At 36.6% G+C, this 16,795-nt stretch overlaps 1 protein-coding gene across 3 annotated transcripts in view; it reads right to left on the reverse strand.

Annotated features, from left to right (window-relative positions):
* The window catches only part of CDH10 (cadherin 10), a 126,741-nt gene that overhangs the window by 22,687 nt on the left and 87,259 nt on the right, over window positions 1-16,795 (reverse strand). For all 3 annotated transcript variants that reach the window (XM_081132220.1, XM_081132222.1, XM_081132221.1), the window contains one exon: window positions 16,439-16,606. In XM_081132220.1, the coding sequence (XP_080988346.1) occupies window positions 16,439-16,606 (168 nt within the window). The remainder of the gene's footprint in view (window positions 1-16,438; window positions 16,607-16,795) is intronic.

A 16,795-nucleotide genomic window follows, 5' to 3' on the forward strand; every position in this document is an offset into this window, starting at 1 on the left:
CCCCAACCTGGGCTGGGGATCAAGTCTGAAACCTAGGTATGTGCCCCTGACTGGGAATCGAACCCTGACCCTTTTGTTTGTTATTTCCCCCACTACTCACATATAATCATAATGCAATTAAACAAATCTGAAAACAATGGCACTGTTATGCGTTGAGTGTTTGAGAGGCTGTGCCCCTCAAAATGTATACATTGAACGCCTAACCTACATTCGTTACCTCAGAATGTGACTGTGTTAGACGATAGGACCTTTAAAGAGGTAAAGTTAAATGAGAACATTTAGGGTTGGCCTTAATCTAATATGATATTGTCCTAAAAAGAGGAGATTTGGACATAAACAGGCTCAAAGAGAAGACCATGTGAGACACAGGGAGAGGATGACATCTACAGGCCAAGGCGAGGCCTCAGAATAAATTGGCCCTGCTGACACCTTGATCTCGGACTTCTAGCTTCCAACGCTCCAAGAAAGTAAGCTTTTTGCCTGGCTGGGCGTGGCTCAGCGGTTGAGCGCCGACTTAGGATCCAGGCGATCAGGGTTCAATTCCGGCTCAGGGCACATGTCCGGGTTGCGGGCTGTAGCTGATCAATGACTCTCTCGTCATTGATGTTTCTATCTCTCTCTCTCTCTCCCCCTCTCCCTTCCTCTCTCTGAAATCAATAAAGATATATTTTTTAAAAAAAAGAAAGATTTTGTTGCTTAAGCCACTCAGTCTGCAGTACTTCGCCATGGCCCTAACAACCAATCCAGGCACCTAGCTCCCACATCTGCTCAGTTATGGAAGTCATTTCCTAGGAGACCTCATTAAGACTTTCCACCACACTTCAGTTAGTCTGTATTTTTTATTCTTTTTTTTGCATTTTTCTCTGTCTTTGGTAACACACTGTTGAAAGCAACTCTCAACTCATTCTTTGGCTACGGTCTTATTGGCTGTCTTTGCTTTTGCTGGTTCTCCCAGAAACACCTGTCCCTGGATATGCTGATGGCTCTCTCGCTTACTCCCTGCAGATGACAGCTTAACTGTGACCTGCTCAGATGCTGTCTCCAATCATCTTACTAAAAACAACCTTATTAAGAATTCCACCCCCAATCACTCTTCATATCACTTGCCACTACTAAGCATTACATTATTTGCGTATTTATTTCCATGTACTATGAGGGTGTGCAATATAGAACAAGTACTTTTTTTTTCATCATTAAATCCCCACTGTATTTCTTTGCAGTAGCTACTATATTCTTATTTATATATTGGATACATGAGTAACTTCCTAACTATTCTACCACCTTCCATACTTGGCCAAATCCAATCAAATCTCAGATACTCTGTACACTGAAGCAAAATCAGCCTTTGGAAACAATAATCTTATCAATAAATACTCAGAGCTTCAAAACAATTTGATTGTCCCCAATATGCTTAAAATAAAACATACATAGTCTGCCCTCCATAAATTGGCTCCTCTTTCCTGTCATCATTTCCCTTACTTTTCTTCATGAAACTGGTGTCCTTTAAGTTTTTCATTCTGTTTCCCTTACTTCAACTTAACACACTTTCCTTCTTATGAAAGATTTTCCATACAACGCTTTGCTTGACCACCTCTGACTCTTCCTTTTGATATGTATTTATTTTACTATGCTTCTACCCCAGAACATCATCAAATCTGGCCTACTTACTGCAGGAACTTTCTTTAAAAACTTAAATTACATAGAAGCAGAACCTCAATACATTGATTACACAACAGAAGTAGTCTTTCTAAAACACATGAAAGCTATCACTGTCCTACTGTAAGCACTTATTATTGATGTTGATAAATTCTTAATTTTTCCATTTGGTTTATACTATCTTGTAAAATCTCCTTTCTGTTAAAACCTTCAGTACCATGATGACCTAGTCTCACGTCCAGAGTATATGTGAAATACAGCCACACCACTGATTTATTTTCCAAGTAATTATCAACCAGACCAAAAACATTATAAACACATGGAATATTTAGCAAAATAAATAAAAATAATACAGAAGATATGAGTGATGTGTGTAAAATACCTGCATGCACAACCTAGAGAATACAGTTTCTTGTCAAGCACACATGAAGATTAAACCTGATTTCATCAAGTATTAAGTTATTAGACAAGACTCAATAAATCAGAATCTCCTTCTACTCTCTGATAACCCCCAAATACTCACAATCTTAAACATTTAGAAGAAAGTTAAAAATAACTTCTATGTGACTGATGATTCAAGTAAGATACAAATTTGGAGACTTCAAAAAATTGAAAAAGCAATGAAAAGAAATTAAAGTATATGATGTAGAGAAAACGATTCTCCTTATCAAAGGTAATTTACAACTTCATGCGCAATGACTTCCGGAGAAAAGAAAAATGTTTCCCAACTATTCTATTTTCTTTATTTTTTCTTTATTTAATCCCCCCCCCACACACACACACTTATTCTCCTTAGTGTGGGTTAAAACTCAAGCTCCACCACACCTAGTTTTGTAGCATTTAGCAAGTTCATTTTTAATTTTTAATTCACAATCACTAATATAAAGTGTAGCTTATGAGAAATGCTACACTTTAATCATTTTACTATTAACTAAGTTTCAGAATTTGAGCTTCACCAGCTTTTCCATTAACGTCTTCCCGGGGATCCTACTTTTCACTTGGCTGCCAGGTCTCCTCTTCCTACTCTAACCTGTGAAGTTCTTCAGTCTTTCCTTGTCTCCTATCAACTTGACTCCTTTAAACAATACTGGTCAGTTAACTTGTAAAATGTCTTTCAATTTGGGCCTGTCTCATATCTTCTCAGGATTAGATTGAGGGTGTGCATTACTGTCAAGGATATCGCAGACGTGATCCATTCTCAGTGCAGCACATCAGGGAACAGTGATGTCAATATGTCTAATGACTGATGTTAACTTTGGTCACTTGGTTAAGAAGGTGTTTCTGCCAGTTTTCTCCATTGTTAAGTAAATATTATTTCTTTACAATTAATATATATGTTGAGAGACATTAAGATTAAGCAAATATTCTGTCTCATTTCAAAAACCTGTCCATTAATTTCAGCATCAATCAGTGGTCTTGCTTGCAATAATTAATACTGTGGTATTTTAATGGCAATTTTCTATTTTCTTCATTATTTCCACATTTATTATTTGGAATTCTTCTACAAGAAAAAGCTATCCCTTCCTCCCATTTATTCATTTATTTTATTATATACTTATATCAGTTAAGAGTCAGGACATTTATTTTATTCTTTGTGTTGTGATCCAATAATACAGTTACCTATTTATTCTGCACATTCTTACAGGTTTAATCACTGGGTGATCTTTTAGGAGGCTCTGGTGCCTTTTCAACATACCTCCGTCATTCCTGAGGACTTCCTTATTCCTGCCACCACAAAATGTTTATACTTCATTTTGTATCTTCCATGACCAAGCTCTGAGATCAATAATGTCTCCAAGCAACTCCTTGTTTCTTTTACTGGAGAAAGTTCCATATTTTTGAAGTGTGAATTTTTGGACAGTGAGTATGTTCAAAAATTTTCATAAAAGTAGTAACTATTGCTTCATAATAAGCAAATATGTGAAAAAGCCAAAAAGGAAGGTAACTATATGCATTAGAAATAAGAAATCTAATTATGTCTTTGATACAAAAAAGTAAATAACAGTATGTTATTTTCTGTTAATATGTTAATTGATCTTTGTTTTAGAAACAAAACATCTGTATCTTTAAAAGGAATTTAGAGTGCTATGATTTACAATAATAGTATTTAAAACTTTTCAGCATAAGGGAAAATCTTGTACTGTAATAGAATAAAAGTATTTCTTATACTTTTAGGAACACTAGGATAATAGAACTGATTACAAATCTGTCTTATACATCAGCTGCGCATTTTTTTTTAATTGTTGTCACTCAAAAAGGCCTAGAATCCCACTTCACTGTCATGAATCAAAACCCTAATGCCCAGACACTGGTCACTAATACAAATGTTTTTCTCTAATATAAACCAAGTCTTCTTGGAGATTTGATGTTTCTCAGTTTGAGGAATGAAAAGAAAATTGAGATTAGGATATTTTGAGAGAGAAATTGGGTGCTCTGTCAAAGATTAATGGGATCATTGAAAAGTACAAAGAAAGCAATCTACTTTCTTCTGCTGGTCAGCATTTTGAAAATTTGATCATTTATAAGATCATTTAGTTGGTTAAAATACATTAAATTAGACTTGGTTTCCAGCAATGCAAGCTAGATAATTCAGTTCAACTTTTTACCTTAAAACAATATTTGTGGATCATAGAGAAAGAGATTCAAGATATTAAAAATAAGTACAGCCCAGTCAGCTATGGCTCAGTGGTTGAGCATTGACCTAGGATCCAGGAGATAGAGGTTAGATTCCCGGTCAGGGCACAGGAACGGATTGCGGGCTCGATCCCTAGTCGGGGGCGTGCAAGAGGCAGCCGATCAATGACTCTTATCATTGATGTTTTTCCCTCTCTCTCTCTCTCTCCCTCTCCCTTCCTCTTTCTGTAATCAATAAAGATATATATATATTTTTTAAAAGTACAAACTCCAAATTAAAAAGGAGAACTCCCCACATACACAGAGAACAAGAGAAAAAAGGAAAGATTTCATTGTTTAATTATCTTTACTGTCACTTAGATTTCATTGTATGGTCTCTGGGAATTTGTTCTCCCACTTTTTATTTTTAGCTTGGACCTTTTTTTGAAATTGCTTGTATTTTTAGGCACATGCTTAGATTCTGAAAATCTGTCTCCTTATTATAGTTCTGGTCAAGGATCCAAACTTATTTATCACTTCATTTTATTTCTTGGTTGGTGCAGAGACTACTTTCATTCCAAAGTTTCTTTCATTTTGATTAGAGTGAGCTTTATCCATGTTAATTTTCAGTACCTCTGAGACTCAACCAGGGAAGTGATTATGCTGCATTGGTTCATATTATAATAAGCCTAATGTATATATCAGTCCTCTTCCTTGGTGATTTGTTGGAAGGGACACACACACACACACACACACACAGTAGTTGAGTTGTGTGTGTTCATACATGCACATACATATATTTATTTTTCCCTGAAACAGTAATAAAAGTGTTTTCAAGGTATCCATACTTTCCAGAGAATCCATGATTGATCCACTCATCAAAACAGTATAGATTTATTTCTTCTGTTAAGTAATTTCAAAAGCTGTATTATAAAGATCTATGTTGTATACACACATACAATACACACATTCATGATTGTTTTGATTATATGGCAACTTTAGTAATTAATTTTTCAACAAATATTTATTCAGTGCCCAAGAGAAATAATTCAATGTTTTCTCTGGAATTATGTTTATGTTCATAAACCAATTTGGGGACAAGACTTACTGGGTCTCTTTCAATATTTTAAATGCACATTTCTATATTTTAAATGCACGAGAGCTTTTCATTCATACTTTTTATTTATTTCCAAGACTAGTCAGATGAACACAACCATCCTAGTTTGTCAAGGAAACTGAAATTACTTTAATTAAGAGCCTGCAAGGGTGTTTACCTCATAGGGCGAGCAGCAGGGGGGGAAGCAGAAAGGAGACAGATTGTTATGCTCACACAGACAAAGGGAAAGTAGAGCCTGTCACCCATTCTACTTTGTATCTTACAGTTGATGGAGCTTTAATTATGTGGTATGCTTTCCGTTTTCCTATCAATTCCAATTTACAGTTATTTTAAACTCATTCCCAGGTGTCGGAATGAATCATCTGCTTCTCTTTTAATGTTTAAGGCAGATAAATATTTCTTCCTGGTGACTATGTTCTTAGTTTGCTTATCAACAGCAGTACAAAGGCGTAAGTATGGGGAGGAGAGAGGTAATTGTCATTGCTGTGAAATATGAGGAAAGTTATATTTAGAAGTAAAAATCTAAAAAGTAATATTGCGACAGCTTCCTAGGGACTGGGCAAAGTACATGGCTCTTTAAGTAGGTGCACTTGGAGACTTACCGACAACCTCACACATCGGAATTTCCATTATTAAAGATTTCAAACAATTCTTATATCCTTCTGGCTTTTTAGGAATCAAGACTAAATATTCCAGGTCACTTATTCTATGCAAAATTTTACCAACAGGACCTTTGCACTTGAATATTAAAAACACTGCAGATTTGTGCACCAGGGTTATAAGTAATTAACAGCTCAATGTAAGAGGCTTCGGGGGAACAACAAGATTGGCGTAGAAAGAGATGGGACAGGGTGAGTTCCTCAGGACAACAGAGAGAGGCCTGGAAACACCGAGAGGACAACGAAGGCAAAGCCAGGTTTTGAGCTTGGCTGCAAATAGCTGCTGTTTTGTTTTACTGATAAAAAGCAATGAGGTTCAAAGGGAGATCATTTGTCTCTTTCCTTTGTTCCTGCCCTCCTTTCTATCCACATTTGCATAAGAACTCTGCTTTTCCAGGGTTGTGATTAAAAAAAGAAAAAGAAAAAACTCACATATAAGAATAAACACAATAATTTAACCTTAGTTTTAATTTTTTAATTTGTTTGTGTGTAATCTTATTGCAACATCTCTATGCTGCATAATAATCTCAAACAATACTTGCTTTAAGAAAAATGACACAATTATGCACGTTTATAAGCCATTCCATTGTATAATGTTTAAAAGATGCTTTTTAATGAGCTTAACAGGAAGAAATTAAAAACAAGATACAGCTCCTTGGAGGAAACTTGGAGTAGTTAAGGAAATTATGCAGTGCTAAATGGGCATTTAGGAGAGAAGAGAGGAGAGCTCAAAGTCACACCAGAGACTGACAGAGGGTGGAGGCTTTGGAACTGAAGCCTCTCACCAGAGAAAAGGCAGAAGCCTCAATTTGTGAGCAGTTGGAGACGTGATCACCAACTTAGCTTTGGGCGTTTAATTTAAATTAGAGCAAAAACGAGATGCGGCACTATGTCTTAGTTTCCTGTTCCTGCCACTGAGGAAAGTAACAAGTCAAAGTTTTAGAGAAGCCACCACGGATCCCCAGAGACGAGGGAATCCATCCTGGTTTATTTCTTTGAAATGGTCTCCAAGTTGACTGGCATCAATAGATACACACAACTGCAATGCGTAAAAACGTCACAAGTACATAGACTTGGGGGAGGTTAACACAACCTTAAATTAGTCATTCATACACATATTATGTTGAATCAGGTACTCAATCTGTTTGCAATGTGTCTCCAAGTAGGCATAGTACAGACTGTAAAAGCAGTCTAACTGAGTCTAAACGTATTTGCACAGCTAGTTTTATATCTATATATCCCCATCTACCCAGGGGCTTTTTCCAAGTTTGTTCCAGGGGAAAATGTAACACATAGAAACTTTGAATCCCATCATGCAAAAAAGAAAAATTAAAAAAAAAAAAGCCAAGCAGTCTAGTCTAAGGCAGCTTTCCCTTGGAATAACTGGAGAGTCCCAAGTGGATTTTTGTATAATTTCCACACAACTCTACTTCTGTTTGGGAATTATATAGGGTGGGGCAAAAGTAGGTTTACAGTTTTTGTATGGAAAATAACACAATAATTAATAAATTATAATACAAAAATAAACTCTGTGTTGAGTACTCATGACGGTGAACCCACTTCTGTCCCACCGTGGGTATTTCATCACACCGGCGAGACTGTATTTCCCCGGTTACGTCAGTCTAAACATTCAGCCTGCTATCCCACAAGTCTGCTCTCACGTATCTGTCATGTGTGCACCTCATTTCACGATCTGCTAGGTATTTAAACCCCACAGCCTTTCTGCAGGCATTTCCATTCAAAATGCTCAGATCGCCCCGAAACCCGCCTCTCTTCATACAAGCTTCTCCGGCAGAAAGCTAGGAAGTGTCTTTGTTCTCCCTCCTGCAAACCTTTGCTCCACCTGGTTGCGAGGTCCCGTGTATCACCCACTTAAATATCTCCCAACCCCCCCAGCATTGGTGCAGACTCGCAGCAGCTCCTGTTCCCTCGATACGAGCAGTGTGCCGGGTCAGAGTAAGTAGTCTGAACAAAAGAAACATGCCTTGTCTCTTAAAATGTGGGTCCTTAGGTAATATATGTGGCATTTTATTTCGGGATCCCACTCACTTCGTGATGCTCACACAGCCTGCATTTCCATTCTCATCGCACCCAACCCCTGCTTCAATCCCTGGGGCCCAGTCATCCCAAATCGCACACATTTCCCTGAATGCTGCCCGGTTCATCTGTCCTCTCCCCTAAATTCTCTCCCTCAATGCCCCTTGCTGTCCTCCCTGGAAAACCCTTAAGTAGTTTTCTTTCTCTCCTGATCTCCCTATGACTGAAAAGTTTATCACTTTATGATTTGGGTTGTAATTGACAATTTTAGCATATATGTTATTGCATTGTTGTCCAGTTAGGTGTGTGTACATATGTTTCTATACATATAACCACATATACATGTATATATACTTATATTTATGCCTAATATACACACAACCTATGTCCACATATTAAAAAACACACAAGAAAGAGTGAGAGACGATGTATGGAGAGAAACTAAAAACTACAATGCATAACAAATTAAAGGGGTGTGTGAGAGGGACAGATAGGGGGAGAGAGATTGAGTCTACATACCTTTCAAAATGCAAACCATTTACAGATGTATCCTGTATCCTATGACTCACTTTAAGATGATTAGTTTAGTATTATTTCCTAGCATAGTTCCTGTCACGTAGTAGGGCTTCAGGCAGTGTTTAATAAATCAAGGAAAGCTTTAATAACATGATTTCTTTGTAATTCTTACAAATTATAGGCATTGAAACCATGGCAAAAAAAACTCCAAATATTTGAGGGTATTTCAATGGTCACAGCAAAAATCACAGCTCTATCAAAACACAATGAACTGTCAAACAGTGCTTTTGAATAAATGGATTTTTTTTTTCCTGGATAATAAAAAAGGGAAAAAGAGACATTTTTAATTTCATTCCTTTCTTTCTCATGCTAAAGCATCCTCCCAGGGAAATACCAGACTGTTGCTCTAGTTGAAATGTGCTTGATAATTTTGAAATATGCAGATCAGCCTGGGGCTTACATTACCTTGGAATCCCCAGAAGAGGAGAGGTTGACTCTATTTACAGAGTGAGAATCAGCACTTATTAAATCAAATCTCTCTTGTACCAGGCAGGGATTAAGGTAGTCTCACAGCTCACTGAATGTACGTGTCTTAAATCTTTATGTATATCATCTGGACATTTCCTTAAAAAACCTTTTCTCATGCAAACTTGTTTATTTATCTGACCAAACTTCTTTCCTTAACTGAACCCAGCAAAGGAGCCAGTTGTGTTTGGCCCTGAGGTATTGTAAAAGCACCAGCCAGGCAAGGTTTGATGTTCCTGTGTTTGTATCAAAGCCCATAGACAGCACTGGCCAGGGTGGCTCAGTTGGTTTCAGGGTCATCCCTATACCAAGAGGTGAAGGGTTAGATTTGCAGTCAGGGCACATACCTAGGTTGCTTGTTGGATCCCTGGTTAGAGTGCATGTGGGAAGCAACCAATTGATGGTTTCTCTTTCACATCGATGTTTCTCTCTCTACCTCCTTTCCTCTCTCTAAAATCAATTGTAAAAAATGCTCAACCTGAAGTTGTTCCTATATTACATATATACAAGTAGTGAATCATGCAATTAACTAAATGTGGGATACACTAGGGAAGACAGTGTACCGGTTTCTTTCTTGGTGTAACCGTTAGAAGTACAGATTTTTGAGTCAAAGCGACTGGGTTCCCAACCTCTTATTTATTTCCCGGGTGTAGAACCATGAACAAGAGACTTAAGTTTGTTTCAGGTTTTTAATTTTAACTAACAAAAAGTATCTATCTACAGATGTTGTGAAAATTAAATGAGCTAATATTTGTATTATACTTTATAGTGTTCAATACATACTCTAACACTGTGTTTTATTTTATTTTATTTAAATATAGGCAAACCAGAAAATCCATATTTATGTAATTTAATGCACTAAATAAATTCAGTAGCCAATCAAGGTAATTCAGATAAAAGAAACAAACACAGGTAGGAAATATCTCTTAGGCTCTGAGTGATTCTGGAGTTGCTTACTAGTGCTTCTGAATTGGTTGTAGTTGTGTATAATTGTTAGCGATAATCTGGTGCAAACTGTACATGCATGCATATCAAAATACTCAGGAAACTGAGGTCTCATTAAATGTATATGAACATCCAAAATGTCCACACCACCTATTATTTATGTTAATAAAAACTGGCCTACAAGTAATTGTGTATTAATTTTCACAACTAACAATCAAATGGTGAGGAACTAATTTTTTATACTATTGTCAATAATTGAAAAATATATAGTAGAGAGCAATACATTTATTCTTTTGGGTGCACTTGGGGGTAGATCTGGAAGCTTACATAATAAACATCATAATAAATTCTCATAAATTTGATATTACCTATATAAAATATATCCTGAAGCATATCATGAGACGGTCAAAGAAAAATAAATACAACTATGATCATCACTAAATCATATATTTTGTGATTTATACATTTTCCCCCTCATAAAGTCTCAGCTCAGCTGCCATTACGTAAATGTACTTGTTACTTGTCCCTGACTTCCACTTGTCCACCTAAGCTGTGTGCAAACATCTCTGTGGCAATGCTAATAGACCAGAACGTGTTCTCACAGAGCTGTTTCTCGGGAGCCCATACCAACTGTTAAAAAGAATGAAAAAATTAATCTACACTCTTTGTCTTTTGTCTCTGAGATAGGATGTGTTGGAAAGCAGCTCAATGTGAATGAAGAGCTGTGATCTCCTTGAACTACATTCTAGAATTTTCTCATCTGTGGGTTGGCCTTTTTGCTGGAGTGTCAGCTGCTTCCTTTTCTTTCTTCTCGAGTCCTAGTAAAATACTGCCCCGTCCAAGAACTCCAGCCAAGTCCTAGGCGCCAGCTGGTTGGCTGGGACCCTGGCCGTCTGCTCAACTGCTTTTGTAAACTTTTTCTCCAGACCTGGACTTCCTTTCTGATGTCTATTGTTCTGTTTGTGTGTGTGTTTACTGGATTTGAGAGTCTTATCACAGCGTTCTCTGCTCTATTAAGGCAAAGATGTCTGGCTAGCCCAGCTTCGGTCGATCAGATGACCTTAATCGCTGACTGGTCTGAGTGAAAATCAGTATCTTATCATTTCCCCGGGTGGTGGGGGGCGGGGAATAAAAGGCCGTTTGGGCACAAATCCTGTTATCCAGTTGGTTTTGCCAGACCCCACAATGATCAGGTTCCAGTAATTTAACATTTTATAGACTTTTTCCATGGAGCTCAATTTGTTTCTCTGATTCTAGGGAACGAAAAGGAAATGAAAATGAGGTGAAGGAGATTAAACTATTCAAGCCAGGATACTAGGTGGTTAGATTTAAGGTGAGGAACTATAAAGTTATTCCGTCTTAGCACAATGAAATATATCAACAGTCAAGGACCATTGAATGTTTGACTGGCTGGAGAGCAGGGAAACTTGCTCGGGACTCCTCGTGCACAGAAGCATTCATTTGTTCATATACGGCAAGTGCATTCATTTGTTTAGCCGCCAAGGTGATGGGTCTCCCCAGACTAAGGTATTTATTTAACCTTTGGTTAAATAAAAGAATAACAGCACAGTATCAGAGCAAACAAAAAGCTTAGAAACATTAGACACATTCCTGCAAAAGGGAAGGGAAAGGGGAGGAAATCCATGTATGGAGAACCGATTAAATGTTATAATTACTACTGAGTTCATTTTATATATGCAACCATGACTCTTAATTGTAATACTATGAGATAAGTACTGTATATGCAGCAACTGAGGTCTACAGAAGCTAAATTGCCTAGTTTTATGCATTTTCAGTTTCTGAAATTATGCAGGCTTCCTTAGAGAAGCCTCCCCTGTTCCTTCTTTTTAACATAACACCCCTGTCATTCTCTAGTCATTTTCCCTGCACGTTCTTTGCAGCACTTACCACACTGCCAGACCTCATATGTGCAATGTGGTTGTCACGTTCTGTCCACACCTTCAACCAGCAGCACGGGTCCCTTGCTGGCCATTGTAGCCTATTCCTGCTTAGAGACTGGGATGTAGGAGGCTCTCAAAAATTACCTCGTGACCCACTCCTGATCCAGGATTTCTTCTACTACAATATATGCCATTTCTATTGTATTGTACATCTCAGCTTCTTAGCATGCAGACATTATTTGTCCAACCTTCTTTTTGCCTTTCTTTTAGTCTTCAACTTGTTACTCTCCAGCTTCTTCCAGAATGGTTTCTACTAAAACTAACTGGGAAAGATCATCCACAATTACCTGCATTATGTCAATTCCAACACCTGCTTCCCAGTGCTCATATATATATATTTTTGGTCACTTTTGTCCTTTCTATACTTTTCCTGTTTTTATTAGAATTATCAAAATACACAAATATATAAAAATAGAAAATACAGAAAAGTAAACATTAAAATCATCTATTTCATCACCAAAGATAATCCTCATGATCAGTTTGAAGCATGTTTTTTTTTTTACTGCACAGAGTATGTTCATAAATGGGTAACTTTGCTAATTTCCAACTTCATGACCTCCTATGCTTTTCCAATTCTTATGGCTTGTAGTAGTTTTAAGTAGTAGGGATTTAGGTCAAGTGATAGGTTCTCCAAAAATAACTTCTGTAAAAGACACACTCAGTCCCCAACCCTCCACCCCCATATTCGGACCAGGGCTGCTCCTTCTCTCTACCCACATTGCACTGTGCTTGGTTCCATTATCACACTTGTCATTTCATATGGAAACACCCTGCCAGACAATAACCCACCCATAATCAGGAATCAAGACTTATTAATCCTCAAGTGTTTAATTGGACAATACAATGCTTGCTCCTGGAAGGCACCAATAGATTTTTTTCCTTCACTTATTGGTTTTAAAATTAAATTATAACACTTGAAATACCTCAGTATTCTGAAATACTTTTAAAATGGATATATTTTTGAGAGTGAAAAATTTATACCTAGAGCAAAAGAGCAGAAAGCACTTTTGGAACTCAGATTTCAGGTGCACCCCAACCTTTGCATCCACTGCCTTTCTTTTAGAATCATACTATGCTGCATTAATGTCCACCTCTAAAACCACAAGATCATAATGATAACTTAGATCAGGCACACAGTTATGTGTTTGTTAATACTAATAAAATTTTACTATTGTCAATGGCCCCATGAGTGAAGGGTCCTCCGATCTAGTCTCCCACAAACCTCCTTGTTGTCTGGCATGATCCAGCCTTACTGGTCTTCAGGTATTGACATACATCATTCAGTTTCCAAGCTCTGGGTTTTCCACATGCTGTTCCCTCTGCTTGGAGGATTTTCCCATCTCTTTGTAAGGCTGGGTCTATTTTATCTTATGATGAAATAGTATCTCTCAAATGAGATGTTTCCTTATCTTACTCTCCCCTTCCCCATCACACACATGTTCCCCCTTATCCCGGACTGAGCCAATATCGTGTATGTACAGAGCGCTTCTGTTTATTTAGGGCCTGCCTCCCTGCTTCATAGGAACAAATATCAGTGTTTTCTTTTCTTTTTTAGACAAAACTCAATATCTAGCTTCTAAAGAAATGTTTGGTGTAAGACTATTCTCAATAAATATTTTTAGATGAATGAGTTCATGATTTCACTTGAGCCACTCCTCATATAACATGTCCAAGTTTCTCACTCTCGGCACTGTTGACATTTGGGGCCATAATTCTTTGTCGTGTGAATTCTAAGGACATTCAGCAGCATTCCTGGCTTACACCCACTAGATGCCAGTAGTACCCACCAATTCAGACAGACAAAAATGTCTCAAGACATGGTGAAATGGTCTCTGGGGGGCAAAACTGTCCCTGACTGAGGAGGATTGTTAAAGATCCACAATAAAATAAGCTAAACAACGAGGGAGGACATCTGAGTTTTCTCTGCCCCTTTGCCTTCCAAATGACTGAGATTTTTTATCCTACAGAGATGTAGCATATTGGGAAATGTTGAAATTGGATCAGCCAATCTACGTGGAAGTTTAAGTTTGGACTCCACTTTTATAATATTAAATAATAATAATAATAGAGCAACACTCACACAAATCAACAATATTGAGCACGTGATTACACTAGTGGCAGTTGCTGAGTCAAGTGCTTGACAGATATTAAATTATTTAGTTTTGTACCACTCTATGGAATATTCACTGCTATTCAGTTTCACTTAATTGACCAAGGTGAGAAAGGTACTATGTGAGAAAGACAGCATGGGACTCATAGGATGACGCCACAGCCTGCTCCTAAGCTGTCCCACTTGACAGCCACTAGTCAAGCCACCAACCCTCATGTATCCATGGAATGGAAATGCAGTAAGTCTGAACTGAGAATTGATGTTAACTAAAAATACACAATGTAAGTGGGAATTTCAAAGAAACATGGGAGAAAAGAATGAGTTGGTATGATAACATACAGTAGGTCAGTAAACAACTTGGTACAGGGTCCAATAAAAATGCTACTTAGATAATATAAGTTATGCTTTATTATGATTACCATTATTATTATTAATTCAGTGCTTTTATAATATGCCTACCAGATACCAATCACAAATTCCGACTTAAAAGGAAAGGAAATATTTATTGAATGAATTAATAAAGGTGTTATAACAGATAAAAAAATCATATAATAGATTTTCATCAGGCATTTTTTTTCACTTAATTAGAATTTTTATTTGCTTATTGAATGCACCATTTTTAAACGGATTGCCTTTAAGACACATGTGTGTGTGTGTGTATATATATATATATATATATATATATATATATATATATGTTCCTGAACATTTAAAATATAGTACTCCTTTTAATGTCAGTTACTATTGATAAAATATTTTTCAGAAATATTTTTGGTCATTGTAGAATATGTAATTCATCAGTTTGTGTGTGTGTGTGTGTGTGTGTGTGTGTGTGTGTGTGTGTTCTCCTGGATTTGTATGTCCATTTTCTTGGTAACCAGCGCTCGTTAGAGGACAATCAGAAATACACATAAAATGTGAAATATAAGTTTTATGTAACTAGGAACATCTTTAGACCTGTTCTAAAAGAATTATAATTGGTTTTCTTTTCCCTGCCAATGTTAAATGTAACCTGGAGCTGAAACCCAATTATTCAAAAAGAGCATAAGCAAACACCCCCCTCCCTGTATTTTGGGCCAGACACCACAACAGCTGACCTGAGTGTCATGGTACCTGAAATATCTAACAAAAGAATCATCACAAATACATAAGCATATGATTAGTCTGTTCAATAAAATTCTACTTGACTTTCATAATACTTCCACACACATGATTTTAAATAATTCAATTCCAATCATGCACTATCAATAATCAAAGTTAGAGAAAAGTAGCATAGAAAAGAGGTAAAATGCTTTTAAAGAACTGAAATACAGTGAATCCTCAGACCATAGTTCTTTCTGTGCAATGATCTTTAGGGTAAAAATATAAATATCACAAGAAGCTGTACTTTAATACTTTATCATAAAGGTTCACCAGAAATTAGGGGATCAATTCAGAAGTTAATACACAGCAAATGCTAAAAATTAAGTACATAGATCATACCAGAGCCTATATTTTTATGCCACATTCCTAAAAATGTGGTCTCATCTTGAGTTTAGGATCTTTTAACTGTCAGGAAATTGGCTGTCTTGGAAGTATCCATAAACACCCAATAACCATCCTCTCTAGTTACACGTCTCTCAAATTTGTGTAAAAAAAGACAATAAAACCTGTGTTATAATGTCAGAAACTAATGGTTCTTAAACCATTCATGACCTATTTTGAGAATGTGAAGGTTAATTCTACAACACAAAGTAGATCTATAAATAGAAAGGAATACAAAATGTTTTATTTAGGATCATCATTCCACATACAGACAGATTAAATGCAAATCTGACAGTGATATCAAATGCAAATCCGATTAGTTTGTACAGTTCTCCCTAGGTAGCCCTTTCTAACATGTCAAATTAGATTTTTATTGAAAAAATTTACCCTCAAGTTAGAATACTCCTTATTAAATTCTAAGTAGAAATAAACAGATTTGTTGTAGAATTATGACTTACTTTGTTGTCCAATAAAACATTATTTCCTTTTGCCAACTGAAAGAAATAGTTTTAGATTACAATTAAAGATAAAGAGTATATATTTGGAGAGTTTTTGTAATCATAGATCTTGTGTTTGAATAAAATATGTCTGAAATATTTAATTTTTAATCTTTAAATAACAGTAAATTCATCAGCATATACACTTTTTTTTTTTTTTTGGTAGCACACTTTCAATGTGTTTTGAATTAAACGATTGACAATTGTTTTTGTTTTTTTCTGACCTTTTTTCACTCTAAAGCTTTTGCCCTGCAGAAAGACCATTAAAGGCAGCTTACTCTGGGGGAATCGAGGAGGATTGTCATTGACATCTGTCAGCGTGATGTTCACTGTGGTGGTCCCCGATAAGCCTCCCATCTGGCCGCCCATGTCCTTGGCCTGGATTACCACTTGATATTGCTCCCTGTTTTCTCTGTTCATGTTTGGTAAAGCAGTCCTGATGATACCTTGAAGGAAACAGAAAAGCATGTGTTATCTTCATTAAAATCTCAATTATTCATTGATTAAGGTCACACATTGCATGTCCAAACTAGTGACTTTTAAAAGACAAAATATGCTTTTGCTATTAAATTGTATTGTCTAGAAACTGCAGAAGTGATCCAATGCAGATATTTTACAATTTGTGTTGTTTTCCG

This window comes from Miniopterus schreibersii, assembly GCF_964146895.1.
Source record: "Miniopterus schreibersii genome assembly, chromosome: 3".
Lineage (NCBI taxonomy): Eukaryota > Metazoa > Chordata > Mammalia > Chiroptera > Miniopteridae > Miniopterus > Miniopterus schreibersii.